The sequence below is a fragment of the Epinephelus lanceolatus genome, chromosome 19 (genome assembly GCF_041903045.1).
Source record: "Epinephelus lanceolatus isolate andai-2023 chromosome 19, ASM4190304v1, whole genome shotgun sequence".
Lineage (NCBI taxonomy): Eukaryota > Metazoa > Chordata > Actinopteri > Perciformes > Serranidae > Epinephelus > Epinephelus lanceolatus.
Window position 1 is genome coordinate 4639056 of NC_135752.1, and position 16888 is coordinate 4655943.

The 16888-nt window shown below is 42.1% G+C and overlaps 1 protein-coding gene across 1 annotated transcript in view; it reads left to right on the forward strand.

Moving 5' to 3' along the window:
* The first annotated feature begins 2449 nt into the window (after positions 1 to 2449).
* Positions 2450 to 16888, forward strand: part of chd1 (chromodomain helicase DNA binding protein 1) — a 61663-nt gene continuing 47224 nt past the window's right edge. The window contains exons 1-7 of the mRNA XM_033646391.2: positions 2450 to 2794; positions 4309 to 4424; positions 5298 to 5505; positions 6708 to 6824; positions 6996 to 7192; positions 7371 to 7645; positions 7952 to 8177. Of these exons, the coding sequence (XP_033502282.1) occupies positions 4372 to 4424; positions 5298 to 5505; positions 6708 to 6824; positions 6996 to 7192; positions 7371 to 7645; positions 7952 to 8177 (1076 nt within the window). The 5' untranslated portion in view covers positions 2450 to 2794; positions 4309 to 4371. The remainder of the gene's footprint in view (positions 2795 to 4308; positions 4425 to 5297; positions 5506 to 6707; positions 6825 to 6995; positions 7193 to 7370; positions 7646 to 7951; positions 8178 to 16888) is intronic.

Below are 16888 nucleotides of genomic sequence, written 5' to 3' on the forward strand. Positions count from 1 at the left end.
TTTCTTCTCTCACAAAGAATGTCTGTCAACATTTGCTGCCTTCTAATCCTACAGTTTTCTGTTAAATTATCTGAATTGTGGACTTTAACAAAGTTAAAGTTTAACTGACTTGGTGTTATACTGTGACCATTAAGTGTTCCCTTGATTTTTTTGAGCACTGTATATGCCCTACCATGATTTATTCCCACTGTATTTTGCACATCCCCCTCCCTGACCTCCATCTCTACATGTGTCCTATTGCACTGTAGCCCCTAATATTAATGTCCTAATTTGGTTTCAGCCATGTCCTCTTATGCAAGGAATATAGGGTTCATCAGTGAACGGTTGTTTCTGAAATTCTTGAAGATTTGCAATGAGGTGTATGGAACTCCATTGCATAATGAGAAAAACCATGATACTAATCAGTTACACTGACATAAGCCATCATTGTAAACTAACATCTCATATAACATTTTAACAGTCATGTCCTTTCTACCCATTGGCAGCATCAACTATAATCTTTGGCCTTGACATTTTTTTCTGTCTGTTGCATAGTTATATTTTGCAAAATCCCCATGAAGGCCATGAAGTTGAACATATCCACAAAGTGTCATCTTTTAGTTTACTGCACACTTATGTAAACATTTCATGTGACTCAAATTCTGCACCTGTGGTAATTTTGTGAAATGTATGTTTGGGATGAACTGATGCATATTCACTGCCATATCTTACCACACATGCTATGCTGCTTTAGTGTATGATATTTTGTTTTGCATTTTATATCTTTGAATTTCCATTGCTCTTTTGTTACCCACCACAATTACATTTAAAGTTAGCATCATGTGCTACAAGACTGAATTTGTGTTCCCCATTAGCACACCATGATTTTGCATTGCAATGATCTACCACATGCCCTTTTATTTGATATTTTAAGTTGGGCCTATCTAATGTTGCACTAGAATTTGCCCCTGCACTACTATTTGTCATTAAACATAGCTAAAGCCGAGTGAGTGACTGCTTTTACTGCTGGAGCTCCAACGTACACTGTTGTGTATCTGAAACTAACTTATCTGTACAAAATATTGCTGCTGCAGAAACAGCTTGTTAAATTAGCTACCTTTCCTAAGGTTGTTGTACCTAGTGCACATCTCTTTTTTAAATTGCAATTGTTGACTATTTTCAACATTCATATTCTTCACAACAGGGGTGGCACGGTGGTGTGATGGTTAGCACTGTCACCTCACAGCAAGAGGGTTGCCGGTTCGATCCTGGGTGTGGGAGCCCTTCTGTGCAGAGTTTGCATGTTGTCAGCGTGGGTTCTCTCTGGGCATGCTGGCTTCCTCCCACAGTCCAAAGACATGCAGATTGGGGACTAGGTTAATTGATAACTCTAAATTATCCGTAGGTGTTGTTCGTTTGTTGTTTGTCTCTATGTGTCAGCCCTGCGATAGTCTGGCGACCTGTCCAGGGTGTACCCTGCCTCTCGCCAAATGTCAGCTGGGATAGGCTCCAGCCCCCCCACCCTGCAACCCTCAAGAGGATGAAGCGGTTAGAAGATGAATGAATATTCACAACTATACAGGCTCAGAATCTTCCTTTGTATAAACCATCCCATGGTCAGATTTCTATCAAATATCGTGGAGTTGTTTTATGGACTGAAAATGTTCATTAATTGGATTCTTCTGTGTCTTTGTACAAAAAAAAAGACTTGGAAATACTCTGTTGAATAAATAATTTGATTTATAACAACGCTGATGTTTCTTGGGAACTGTTGGTCATGCTGTTACTATAACAGTTACAAACTGTATACTCATGGTAATATTTCTCTGAATTCTAGTATTTAAAATGTATTGACAAATTTGTCTGTTGTATTTTACCACTTCTGTGTCTTCTGGGTATGGTTTTCATATAAGCCTATACAGGTTTCTACCACATCCTCACATGCACTTTTTAATATTTTATTCCCCTTTGTTTTGTATTTACGCACGTGAAACAAATAAAGAATAAAATATCTTTCCTCAAGACAGGGCAAACTGGGTTCCAGAAGTGGAAAAAAAGAAAGCAAAGAAAGCAAATTGACTTTGTAATAAAAAAAAATGGATCAAGAGAGGAAGGGCTGGGGGCCCACAGATACAGCTTATACATAGGGCTCAGAATGAAGTGCTACGCCTCTGCCTATCTAACAGCACGGGTCTCAGATTGTATACTGAATTAGCCTCCCTTGCGTTCTTCGATCTTGCCACAGATTCAATATTTTCAAAAATTCACCATTCTAAGACGCCATTCTCTTTCCTTTCTTGCCCTAATACAACACCCTCAGTCGCAGCCATTTTCATAGCCTCATTGTTGAGGTTGGAGATCGTGTATTATTACATTTGCTCTGTGGACGTGTTTCTTGTCAGAAAATATTCGCTGCCAGATGTTCGCTGCTGATGCAGTGTGCTGAGCAGCACGGTGGGTCGTTACGTCACTGTCCGGGGTTTCCTAGTGAAGTGAACCCTACAGCGTCATGGCGGAGGCCGGTTGTCGGAAGACCCTGGATTGAAATGCCAGCTTTCTACAATCGCAGTTAACCAACGAGCACAAGACTTTGCTTACATCTGAATCGGGAAAGGGGACTTACTTGATTTTTGGAGGGAGAGGAAAACCAACTGAACTGAATCATTTGGGGCTGCTCTCCCAAACTGGGAGATAGCTAGCTAGCGTAAGGTAGCGTTAGCTATCGCAGCTGCTAGCTTGCTAGTCAAATAAAAGAAGAAAGGACCTCTGAAGTGGAAAGGCGGATTTAAACATCAATTTAATTGGAGTTTACCAGGTAACGTACGATTACACCCGGCAAGATACAGCGTGGAGTTACTTATCCTCTAGTTCAGTGAGAAAGTAAGGTAACGTTGCATGTTGATGTAGTAAAAGCCGCGAGAAGTGAGCGGCGAATGAAAACAAGATGGAAGAGGGTGAAGTTAGGTTAGCTAATTTGGGTTTGTGGTTAAGAATGAATACTAAATAAGTTAAGCACTCTGTTGTGGTTCACTAGTCGCACATGCATTTGCATAGCTAGATTTTGGGGACAGCTAAACGCTGAGTATCGGCTATAACCGGAAAGTGAACATTCCAGAGGTTCCCTGCTAAGATTAACTAGCGCAAAGTTTTGTCATTTTGTTAGCTTTCGTGCTAGCCTCGTGTTTCACATAGCGTTAGCTAACGCTACTTTCCTTGGCAACCTCAGTAAACGCTGGGCTAGCATCCCTCGTACTTCATGTTTATTGAACCCATGTGGGCGTAAAATAAAAAAAAATATGGCACGGCATTTAACGTATGGCCCATATGGTTGCGGCACATGTTGTAGAATTATAAAGCTAACCGTGGCATTTGTTGTTTTACAATTGTTATGCTCGTGTAACAAAATCATAATAGTAGCTCAACACATACGAGCTAGCAAACAGCATAGGGGATAGTCATCTCGTAGCAATAAAGTGGTCTGCATTAATCAAATCGCTGGTGGTAATACGATAGTGGCGAACAGCTGCTAGTTAATATTCTCCGGTAAAATTTGGAGATAGAAACACTGGCTGGCGCGTTGGCACTGTCTGCATACATTACTTTCAACGTACCCCGCCAATAGCTAATGTTGGCGTCAATAGCCGGTATTAGCTGGTTAGCTAAAAGCTAAACTGTAGCTACACGAAGATGACACTAATGTTGATACAAGTCCATTTACTATAAGATATTTTTTGGACTTGGCTAAGGAAAGTGTGGATATTTACTGTTAAGAGTAGCTACAGAGCTTTGTGTGGATGTGAAAACACGGTGTTGCTCCGCAGGCCTGACAGGCCTCTGCGGTGAGGGAACAAATACAGCTAAGTTACATGTAGCCACAGCTACCCATACATATCCTGTCTGTTGTAGTTAAAGCTTGAGATATTCATAAAAAGAAGTGTTTTAATGTACTACAGAGACAGTCAATCTTCCTCAGAACCAAAACGGAGATCATAAATTACTTTTCTCATATTTTCATAATAAAATATACCTTGTGCGCAACTGTATTGACAGCTCCACAAGGACAGCTCACTGGTTGAACTTTAATGCAGGGGCTATAGTTGGTCAGGGATAATGTATTGAGCTGCAAGTGCATTTGTTTGGAAGCATCAGGATTTGTACCCACAGCCTGCCATGTTGTGCTGAATTTTAACAAGCACAGTTTTAGCAGATCCTCTTCTCAGATACTGCTGGGAAAGTATATCGTTACTGAAATTAGTCAGCCTTAATGAAGGCACAGTCTTGGTACTTCACAGACAATGTTTTAATTGTTATGTATATCTTTTCTTACAGGTTAACCACGTGGAACATAATAATACAGGTTGTCAGGGGGAAGTCTATATTTTGGACTTCAACATGGCTGGACGCAGCGAGGATGAAAGTGTAAGCAACAGTAGTGGAGAATCCAGGTAAATCAATTGATACTCTTTCAGAAAGGGACGGCAGAGTATTTTTGATGATAGTTACTAAAAGCTTCTCATCTCAAATTACACAGCAGCTAATATATTGATAATAATAAATGTATCTGACCCTTATTTTTACACATTAGACTGGCATCGAATGCTTTTATACCTATTGATTCTAGTTTCTGTGTCTGTGACACATCCATCTTCAGTTTGTTAACATTAAAATTTGCCATTTATAGTTACAGACTGATGTCTAATGGTATACCACTGCTATTTATAGTTTGTTGTTTACACCATACAGCATACTGCCTTGAGGTTTTACTCTTCTGGAAAGTAGTTATGGCAGCAATACTTAGCCCCTGATCTTAGTGATTGCAAGTTAAACTGTGGAAGTAGCCCAATGCCAGGTAATCCAACTCACATTAGCCTGCACATATGTAATTGACCAACACATTGCATTGCCAGATGACATTGGGTTGCGTTGTGGTAGAATTTGTGCAACGATAAACGTTTCTGCCACACATCCCTTCCTCTGTGGTGCCACTCCATCTGCATTAACAATGTTGTTTCAAATGGATGATTGGATGATAATGGCACCTGACTTTGTCTAAATAAATAAGTTACAAGCATGCAACACTTTAAGTGATTGTGACATTCTGTTTATCTTTGAACAAGGTCAGAATGGATGCCAATAAAAAAAAGGTTCAACAGGTGTAGGGAGGGTATTGTTTTTGTTTACCAGGTATTATATTGGCACAGCAAAAAAATGTTTTGAATGAGTCTAGTATGCAAAATTGATTTGATGTGTGGATGGGTCATCTATTAATTACTAATGCACATGTATGTGTTTTGTTATTTTCTCTTTATATGTGACAGTAATTCTGATGATGAATCCGGTTCTGGATCAGGCTCTGCATCAGGGTCTGCCTCAGGCTCCAGTTCCAGCTCCTCCAGCAGCAGCAGCCAGTCAGGGAGCAGCGACTCAGGTAGTGGCTCAGACTCTGGCAGCCCATCAGATTCTGACACAGAGAAATCCAAGGAGAAGATGGAGCCGCCAAATAAGTCAAACATCGATGGAGCTGAGGTAAAGAAATGTGATTAAAAATAAATTAGCAAAGGCGGTCTCCTATTGGGCGGTATGTTAAAGTTTTCCAGCTGGCCACCATCAGCCCAACAAGTGGCGATTGCTGATATTTGCACAGGTGTATGTGCTGCACCTCCACCACCAACCGTAGTTTTAGCTGGCAGATTTTTTTTAGTGGCAAGCCTGATATATTTCCAAGTTCTCTTAGCTGTTTTCTATATTAAACAGAAAAATACAACCATACACCTTCTGAACGCTTAATTCACCAAGTTAGGCTCTACCATTCTTGGCCCAGCTGGCTGTCAGCTTGGTGTGTCAGGGCGTTTAAACGTAACTTTTTGATCCAGCCAGATGCTAAGATATTTTTTACTCTGAGACCCTCTCAATGCTATGACTGTTTAGAATTATAACATGCAGTTTTTTCCCCATGATATCTGTGGCTCTAGAAAAGCATACATTTAGTCTTGTTTGCAGTCAGGACTAATTTCAAATCAAAAAGTGCATCCTGCAATTTGTCAAGCTTGTTGTAGGTTTTCACCGAGTGTGTCGTATTGGCACTGCACTACAGAACTGTATCATCTGCATAAAGATGGGCGTTACAATTTTTTGTAGAGGATTTTATACTGTTAATAATATATAAATTGTGAATAAGACAGGATTCAAAATATAACCATGCGGAGCTCCCTTTGACAGTGGTAAAAAGAATGAATGAGAATGATATCTTCTCAAAGTCCTGAAAGTACTTACAGGACTTATAATCAAACCAAATATCACATAGCCTCTGTAAAAGCATAAAATGACCAACAGTGTCAGCGCTTTTGTTAAATTGACAGAGTGCAGCACAATATTTCCCCTCGTCAACAGCAGATACAATATAATTTGTAACTATTTAAGTGTAAAGCAGCTGTAATTTAATTGGCATCAAAGTGCTTACAACACTGCATGAAACTATTTGGAGATGGAATTGGCGTTTTATTGCATCTCCTCAGTAACTCTACATCTAAAGTTGGGAACTGCAATATTCAGTGTTTAGATGGTTTGACCTTTACTCTACTTGACATATCTTCAGAGCACTGGCCCTGAAGCAGTGGCACAGAGTTCTTTTTGGGTGTTTAACACGGTGGTCAACTCTCGACACGTGAAAGCTTTTTAACCTGTTCACATATTTTTGGCTAACCTTCCACTATGCTCATTTATTGCAGTTCTGGAAGTCCAACCCAAGTATCCTAGCAGTGCAAAGATCTGCTATGCTCAGGAAACAGCAGCAGCAGCAGCAGCAGCAGCAGAGACAAAGCTCGTCCAATAGTGGATCTGATGAGGTTTGTTTCAAATTGATCCCCAACACTTATTCTGTGCTATTCGACTGTAAACTAATCAACATCCTTTTGGAGATGTCATTAGTTTATGTAAGTGGATAACCTATAAATTAATTGAGATGGCACTATCTGATTAAAAGTGAACTTTCTGTCTTTGGTGATTATGTCTTCTAGGACTCATCAAGTAGCGATGGATCTGACTCATCAAGTGGATCCAAACGGAGAAGAAATACAGGCTCCTCTGACTCTGGATCAGGTTCTGGATCCGGGAGTGGTTCTGGATCAGACTCATCTGCGGAGGACAACAGTGATGAAACTGCGTCGGACTATGAGCCGAGTCACAAAATCAAAAGCAGAAAGCCTCCAACCAAGTAAGCTCACAGTTGCCCTTCACATGGTTACATTATTCTCTTAAACCGTCCCCTTGTATTGGTCACGTCAGCCGTTTTAAGTATTGATCATATGACATATGATCTTAAAAGAAACACAAAGAGTGATGTGAGTTTAACTTTGCACATGTGTTGCTTTTTCTTTCTTGTCATGTCTCAGGATGAATTTTCGAAATGGGAAGAAAAGCAGTACCCAAAAGAAGAAATCCCAGAAGTGTTCTTCCTCTGAGGATGAGGATGATAACTACAAGAAGGTGGCATCTGCTGGGCCACGGCGGCAGGCCACAGTCAACATCAGCTACAAGGAGGACGAGGAGCTAAAAACTGATTCAGACGACCTGGTGGAAGTTCTGGGTGAAGATGTCCCGCAGCCTGAGGAAGACGAGTTTGAAACACTGGAGAGAGTGATGGACAGCAGGATAGGAAGGAAAAGAGGTAAAGAACATGGTGCAAGATTGATGATTAAACTGTCGCAGAACAGACTTGTTTTTTAAGCTAGAAATGGAATTTCAGGACTGTCATCAGATTTTAAGAGTTGTGGGGAAAATTAAGGTATTAGATCTTTTTTGGAAGAAGTCAGGAGATATCAGGAAGAGTGCTTAGAACACTAGTGGGACAAAAACAGCTTGAACTTCCTTTTCTCTGTACAGTTCACCAACAAAACAAAAAATCTTTGAGCCCAGTTCTAAGGATGAATAAAGAAATTTATTAGAAAGTATTTCTATATTTTTGTCTTAACAGCAACAGGAAGTGCAACCACTGTATACGCTGTAGAAGCAGATGGGGACCCAAATACCAACTTCAGTTCTAACAAAGAGGCTGGTGAGATCCAGTATTTGATAAAGTGGAAGAACTGGGCACATATCCACAACACCTGGGAGACAGAGGAGACTCTCAAGTTACAGAACGTCAAGGGCATGAAGAAACTGGACAATTTCAAGAAGAAGGAACAGGAAAGGAAAAAATGGTAGGAACTTGTTTAATGAACCAAGCAAGGCCTTTTCACTTTATAACAATTAATCACAATCTTACAAGCAGCAAACAGTCTTACACACACAAAGACACACACACACACACACACACACACACACGTGCACAGTGAGAACCCCCTTTACACAGAGATTGCGCTATAGAGCCGCTGCGAAGTCCCTTCTTTATGCTGCCCTTGCTTTTTTGCACAGAACCAAACAATGGCATCATGTTGCTTCAGTGTATGGTTTTAGAAAGCATGCTGGCATCATTGAAGCAAAAGAGGCATGACGTGTAACAGAACAGCGTCTGCCTCTAGCATTACATATAACATACGCGCTGACAGTGGTCTCTAAACATAAACAATGGCATTAACAGTCATTTACTATCCCTGTTATATGGCGACTGATCTCGCCCTCTGCTCGGAGGGTAAGGAGTTCCTGGACCTCATTGTTTTCCCAATTTGCAGACATTTTCAGTGGCTGTTCTTCTTTTATGAGTTAGCTCTCAGCTACTTCCAGCTACTTTTTAAATCTCCTGCAGTTGGTTGCACACATAACACATTGTCAAAACGTCACACCGTGCTGCCCGTGATCCCAGAACGGCAAGGTGGCATAATGGCATGAAATGGCATGAAATTCTTGCCTTGAAGAGGCAGTGTAAAAAGGGGCCAAAGCTGCCCAATTGTTCTCTGACCATGAGCAACAGGAAGGACAAATATGACACCCACACAGAAAAAGTAATCACAGTCTCGGTTGCCAGCCCTACACATAAATGAAAGGAATGAGACATTAAAAATCTAAAAGTCACCATCTCAACTGGCTCTGACTGATTTTGTTTATTTGAACCTTAACATGCCTACCTAAACAATTGTTAATGTAATGTCTCAAAACAGCCAACGTACATAACACCAAATAATATATATAATAATATTTAATATTTATATACTCGTACTTGTTGTCCTCCGCTTATCCGGGTCCGGGTCGCGGGGGCAGCAGCCTCAGCAAAGAAGCCCAGACAGTCCTCTCCCTCGCCACTTCCGTCAGCTCTTCTGCGGGAACCCCGAGGCGTTCCCAGGCCAGCCGGGTGATGTAGTCCCTCCAGCGTGTTCTGGGGCGGCCCCGAGGTCTCCTCCTGGTTGGACATGCCCGAAACACCTCCCAAGGGAGGCGTCCAGAAGGCATCCTTACCAGATGCCCGAACCACCTCAACTGGCTCCTCTCGGTGTGGAGGAGCAGCGGCTCTACTCCGAGTCCCTCCCGGATGTCTGAGCTCCTCACCCTATCCCTAAGGCTGAGCCCAGCCACCCTGCGGAGGAAACTCATTTCGGCCGCTTGTACTCGCGATCTCATTCTTTCGGTCACTACCCAGAGCTCGTGACCATAGGTGAGGGTTGGAACGTAGATCGACCGGTAAATTGAGAGCTTCGCTTTCTGGCTAAGCTCCCTCTTCACCACAACAGACCAGTTAAGCGCCTGCATCACTGCTGACGCCGCCCCAATCCGCCTGTCAATCTCCCGCACCATCCTACCCTCACTCGTGAACAAGATCCCGAGATACTTAAACTCTTCCACCTGAGGAAGGACCTCCCCCCTGACCTGGAGTGGGCAATCCACCCTTAATATTTATATAGCACCTTTTAAAAGCAGCGTTTACAAAGTGCTTTGACAAACAGAGCAAAACCAGAATGATCAACAGCAATTAAAAAAAATAGAAGACAAAAACAGCAGCAGCATTCAAAGAAAACATAGACAGTACAGCAACAACAGAAAATATAGCAAAGGCAGGCAGAGTAGCAACAGCAGGGAAAACAACAGTAAATACCAATGAAACCGTAAAAACAATAAAATAAATAAAACAAATAAAAACAAGAATGAAAATAAATATAAAAGAAGAGAGACGACATGTCATCCAGTTGAACCTTTATTCAGCGTGAGTGGCAGTATAAGCCACTGACATACCTGTCATGCTACAAGACAACCTGAAACCTCTCTGTAACTCTAAAATAGCCTCCAGCAACCGTCTGCCCCGTGTGACTGATGATGACAATTTTTGGGCCACTTTCATTGGTTAAGATTTTAATCACATTGGTCCCTCATTTATTTAAGTGGGACCACTTAAGCCATGTAGAAACATAAAACAGTTCCTCTAGGGTTTTGCTGTCTGTCTGTGATTGCAACCCTGAAATACCTGATTGCACAGCAGCTTTTCTAAAAAAAACTTTCAATGCATGTTGCCATGTTAACAATGTTCTTTTTGCAATGAAACAGAATTAGAATCTATTTTGGGTCAACAGCTGATCACCACTGTTTGATGCAATGCAGACGGAGGGCCGTCCACTTTGTGAGCCACTCCCCTCCTGGTTTCTCTTCCCAATTAGCACTAAGGGTGTGCATCATCAGTTTCATCACGATACAATGATACGATATTTGCTGATATTACGTAGTCTGCCACAATACAGTTTTAAGTCAGTGCGAATCAGGGGCCTGTGATCGATTTGAGACAATATCATATTTAACACAGTCTGTTACAGATGAAGCTGCCGCCCCTTTCGTTTTTGCTTTTGGCCATAAAAGATAAAAACAACACATAAATAATAAGTGCAGTACAATTAACTTTACTCCTTTACACACATAACACAGCACATGGAATAAGTAACCCTCAGGGCTCTCTGTCAGAGAGACCTTTCTGGAAGAAATCTTTTCATTTTACTTTTTCCTAAAACTTTTGGAATATCTGGCATAGCCAGAAGACGAACTTCTCCAAACAGCCATAAAACAAGGATTAACAACAAGATCATTTTACAAAAGTGTCAAATTCAGCTCCGTTATAACTGTCAGTGTTCATAGACAAAACAGTTGTTTTTTGCTAGTCACACATTATTAGCTAAAGCATGTTTACATTGCATTAATTAGTCTAGTGGCCAGCAGGCTTTTTTTTCCTCCACTCAAAGCTTATGAAATTCCATATATGCTTATTATATTTGTTCTTCACCGTTGGTTAAAGTCACTGCATCTCCAAACAGAACAACACGGTTGAATTTCAGCCTGTGTGCACGTTTTAGACGAACATAGTAAAAACAGAGCAGCTAATGTTGCGGTAGTGAGAAGTTAGCGGACTGAGATTGTGTCCAGGCAGATACCTGTTTTATCTCATGACGGCATTTTTTACATACAGCATGTGTTTTGTCTGTTGACCCATATTTTCTCTATAATCCAAAATATTTCCACACTGCTGATTTATTCCTGAGTAAATAACATTATCCTCATCATCTTTCTCTTGGCTGCTTGCCGTCTGCCTGCTGCTGTCTGACAGTGACACAGAATTTAAAAAAAAAGGCATAACCATTGATGATATGAATCTGTGTTTTCACTTTGCATTTATGATATTGGATCGTTGATAATTGAATCGATATATCAATCCAGATTGATGGATTGTTACACACCTAGTTAGCACAAGCTAACATAGCACAACACAGTCTCGTCACTACTTATTATATTTTTCTCTTTGGGCAGAAGCCCCAAAGCAGCGGTTCACGTCTGACACCTAGCTGTTAATCTCACAGTAAAATGGCTCAACTCTGTTGCTTGACGTGTTCATAACAGGAGCTATGTGATACCAACAGTTAGCCCTGTCCAGGGTTTTCCTTGGGTTTCTTCAAGACCAAGGTGACCTGTGGTGGGGGCATCTTGACTGTAGCTGTACTTTTAGATATGATCCCCTCCTCTATTAAATTATGAAAGGAGGCCCCCGCATTCTTGAGCTTTATACTGCTGACTTGTATAATCAGAACAGACATGTCCTGATTATACAAGCCTTCTATGATTATATTTGTTAGCTCAATAACTACGACGACAACTGTGCGTTTCAAGACTTTACTCCAACTTCAGCACGACAACAACAACGATAGCCTCCGCACTTCCTCACTCAGAACATCCACGTAATTCACACATGCGCAGTGAGAAACATAGCACATAACAAACTCCCCCCTTCTCTTAAAAGAAAAACAGTGCAAAGAAAACATTTTTTTTCTTCTTAGTGGCATTAACAGATAGCCAGGTTTAACATTTCTGCTTTAATAACTACAGTTGAACAGTAAAAAAAAGTCTTTGTTGTTTAGTCCATTTAGCTTTTAAGCTGCCATACACCTTCACTGAGAGTCCTCAGCAGAACAAGTGCAGACGTCCCCTTCTTGGTCAAGCAGTCAGCGAGCTGCTCCTTAGTTGCTGACCACATGATCTGCTGAATAGTCCCAGAGTTTATGAGCTCCTTGATACTGCTGATTTCGAGTCGAAGTCTTTTCTCTGTGACTGATTTGGTGGATTTGACAGCATCAAAAAGAGAGTGGTTGTCTGTTACACACACAATAGGCAAATTGTTGCGTGTACAGTCACCTGTGGTGAGCTCTGAGTAGAGTGTAGCTAAGAAGACTGCACTGTCGATGCCATCTCCAAGTGCCAGAGTCTCTCCTGCTAAAGTGCTTCGAACAACTCTCCTGATCCTCTTTGACTGCCAGCATATAGGCGAGAATCTTCCATCCTCTCCCATAAGCATGATTAGGTGCCCACCTTGGGTGCCTCCATCTGGAAGATTTCCCATGGATGAATCACTAAACACCACCAGTTTTAGGGAGCTGTCTTTTCCCAAGTACTGAAACCTCAAAGTCACCTCCTCTGATTTCAGTTTTCTGATCAGTTTATTTGCACAGTGCAGAGTCTGAACAGTGGCATGCTTTGTACTGGACGCCAGGATGGATACATCACACATTATGTCGGGTCTGCTCTGCCTTGCCACCCACAATATTTGGCCAATCTTCGACTTAAGCATATCATATTCAGTCTCTGTTAGGGGGGCCTCTCGCTGTGTGGCTCTGGTGGGGTCCACAGGAATTGGTTGGAGATTTTTTATGTACATCCATTGTTGCACCTGTATTTCATCCTCCACAGAGAGAATCTCCATTCCAATGTAGCTGAAGCTGTTGTGTTCTTCACGTCCAATTTGAAAAGCTGCTTTCAAGTAAGGGATGACTGTCGTGGAGAATGTTTCTGAACCTCCCCAAATAAAGTCATCCACATGACAAGCAAGGACTCCCATCACATTGCCGGAGTCATCTAACCAGTAGAACACTGCTGGGTCAACTTTTGACACAGTACCTCCTGACTGCTGCATAATGTCTTTCACCCTGTTGTACCAATACAGAGAAGCATCTGCCAGGCCATAAACACACTTCTTCAACTTCCACAGAGTTTCTTTGCTCTGAGCTTCTGGGGGAGGCCGAATGTAGACATTTCGGGTTAACTCTTTACCTTGCAAAAAGGCTGCTTTAATGTCCATGGAGTTCAGCTGCCATTTCTTTTGACATATAACAGCCATGATCATTTTTAGAGACTCTGAGGCACACGTAGGTGAGTCTTTTGGGAGCTCCTCAGTGTTCATTTCCTCAAAGCCTCTTGCAACTAGTCTGGCTTTAGGTACAACACCATCTTGTGTTTCCTTGAGTGTGCACACCCACCTTGTAGAGATGCATTTCTGACCTTCATCTTTCACCTCTTCAAAGACATTGTTCTGTTTCCAGTTGCTGAGTTCAGCGTGTTTGGCAGGCATGAAGGCATCATCATTCACAATCAGTATGTCCTCTTTATGGCAGTCTGCACATAACTCAGCATGCTCAGATGGAACCACTTGAAGATTTTCTACTTGTCCTAGGTCCACTGATCCAGTTGTGCCAGCAATTTCCTCAGGCTCTGTGTACTGTAATTGTACCAGTTTTTGTATGTTCCAGTGGCCTTTCCTGCGCGGCTGAGGATTTTTCCAGTATGTGCTTGGCCACTTCCACTGTCTGTGTATGTAACTATTTGTCCAGTTTTCAGCTTAAGTCCTTCACAAGTAGTATTTGAGTGTGTTTGTGATGTATCAGATTGCTCATGATCATCCTTTCTTTGGTGTGTTGACGTGTGAGGGGGCTCATTGTTATTCTCAGCATCTTCATCATTTGAGGGTGCCTATTCCTCACTTTCATTTTCAGTGTTATTTTCATTGAGTCCGGTATCTGGTAATGTGGCATTTTTAGTTCTCATCAGTTGATTGTCTCTTTCTCTCAGCATACCTTGTGAGCCATCAACCTTTCGAAGTCTAGATTGATGTACACGAACATAAGTGCCCCCGTGGCGAACAAAGATCACCACACCATCTTGGCCGATGACCACACCAGGACCTTTCCACTCTGTAGAATCCACCCGTTTGTAGTAAACCTTATCACCTGTTTCATATCGGTCATCAGTGGGTCGCAGTTGTTTACGAAGGGCTCTTCGGATCCTCTCAGAGCATTCTGCTTCTGTGAATGCTCTCCCTGTAGCATGTAATGCTGAGATGTGCTGGGCTATCCAAGTAGCCACGCTAGTCCCTTCTAGAGCTGGCGGCTTATCAGTGAGAACTGACGGCAGATTTGGGTTCTGACCGAACACTAGCTGGTAGGGACTATAGCCATGTACATTGTGCACAGAGTTTTTTGCCATCAGGGCCCAGTCTAGGGCTGTCTTCCAGTCACATCCGTTGTCTCTCTTTACTTTCAACAGGATTTCAGTGAGGGTTTGATTATGCCTTTCTAAGAGACTGTTACTCCATGAACTATAAGCTGCAGTCGTTTTCACTTCATTATTAAAGTTTTCAGCCATGTCCCTTATTTCTTCATTGTTGAATTCACCCCCATTGTCAGTGAACAGTCTGCGTGGAGGACCATGAACACTTATCCAACAATGAATAAAGTGCTTCACTATCTCCCTGGGTTTCTTGGTGGTAATAATGCTCCCTGCACTGAAGTGTGTGAAGTGGTCAATGGTGTGAAGATACCACATTCCTGGCTCTAGCTCATGTAAGTCCATAGCTACAGTTTCATTGTAAGTTGAGGCCATGGGTAAACCTACTGCTGGCTTTTGCTTTGGTTTACTGTATCTGATGCATGTCTCACAGTTCTTTACAATATCCTTCAGGATTGTGGTGCACTCCTCATCAGTATTACCTGAGCAGGTCAGTAGTTTTTGCAGTCTGTCAACTGAGGCATGTCCAAACTGCTTGTGCAGTTTCAATAAAATTTTTTGTTTTCCCTATGTTTTCATGCTTTCTGTCACAATGAGGATGTCATCTTCATTTTGGATGTCACTTCCCTCTGGGGTACTCTCATCCCTCAAGTTCACACAATAATGCCCTGACGATGTCAGTTCAAGTTTCACAGGTTGCTTGAACATTATGGCTTTGTCATTCTCAATGTCCAAAAATGCACCTGCTCTTTTCAGTGAAGTTTTGCTTAAAAGCAAAGGGATATCAGCTGGGACAACTTCTGTCTCAATTTGACATCTAGTCTGTGCTATCACCGCTGGGATTTTCACTTTCTTTGTGGAGTGGACAATTCTCCCATCACCAAACTTGAATGGTCTTGCGCTTTTTATGTCCTTCATTTTCGGTAACTCATCCTGTGTTAGTTGACTGACATAATGATCAAGCCATTTTTCACCACACACTGTTCTGGTGCAAGCTGTGTCAATCACAGCAGATCCCAAAGACTCCACCATGAAAATCTCTGTGTCAGACAATGTGTCTTTAGACAACAAAGTAATGTTGCATTCTTCTATCTCTGGTTGTCTTTCATCTTCTGTTAGTTTAGCATGTTCATTTTTCTGGGGGCAGTCCTTTGCCCAGTGATATGTGCTTTGGCAGACTGCACATCTTGTTCTCCTACCATATTTGTCAAGCGGATTGGTACCGTGAACAGCCGTTTGATTTTGCAGATTTGACTTACTTTCTCTCCTGCCGGTAAACTTTGTGTAGTAGGCAGCGTCAGCATCTCCGCTCACCTGCAGTGCATCAGCGCCACTCTGTGGCGTATTATCGCCAAAGATCCTCTTCAAGGCGGCCTTCATGTTGTCAAACGTAAGGCCTGGACAAGCGGTAAGTGCCAACTGTTTGTCTTTAACATTAAGTCCCGCAGTGTTCAGCAGCTTGAATGCTAACACCGCATCCGGAAGCTCCATTTTGAACTGGCGAATTCTGTGGTATCTCCGTTCAAACTCGACAATGTAATCCACCATCGAAGCGCCATTGTCTCTCGTTATCCGGTCAAACTCCGTGTACGCCTCGTATTGGCGGTCCTTTTCCTCTTTCAAAAACACAGAGTCCAGTTTTATCAGAAGTGTAGTCATTCCATCATCTTTGTTCAAATCCCCTGCGGCTATTTCCAGCGCGCTGTCCCTCACTCTTCCCGTTAGCGACAAGGCAACTGCCAAGGCCTGCTTCTTCTTATCCAAGTCAGTATCCAGTCTCCAGATTTTGACCTCATTTTTCCAGCTTTCATATGATTTCTTCTCATCAAACGCTGGCGGAACTTTATAATTACCAGCGGCCATCCTCTGCTACCATTGTTAGCTCAATAACTACGACGACAACTGTGCGTTTCAAGACTTTACTCCAACTTCAGCACGACAACAACAACGATAGCCTCCGCACTTCCTCACTCAGAACATCCACGTAATTCACACATGCGCAGTGAGAAACATAGCACATAACATATTTACCCTTTACAGCAGGCACATCCTGACAGCTGAGAATATTACTGTCAGTTATTGTCCTCCCCTCTATTAAATATGAAAGGAGGCTGAAATGTGTGTTTCTCTTCTATAATACACATTCTACATCTCGGGGGCGACGTCTTTCCAC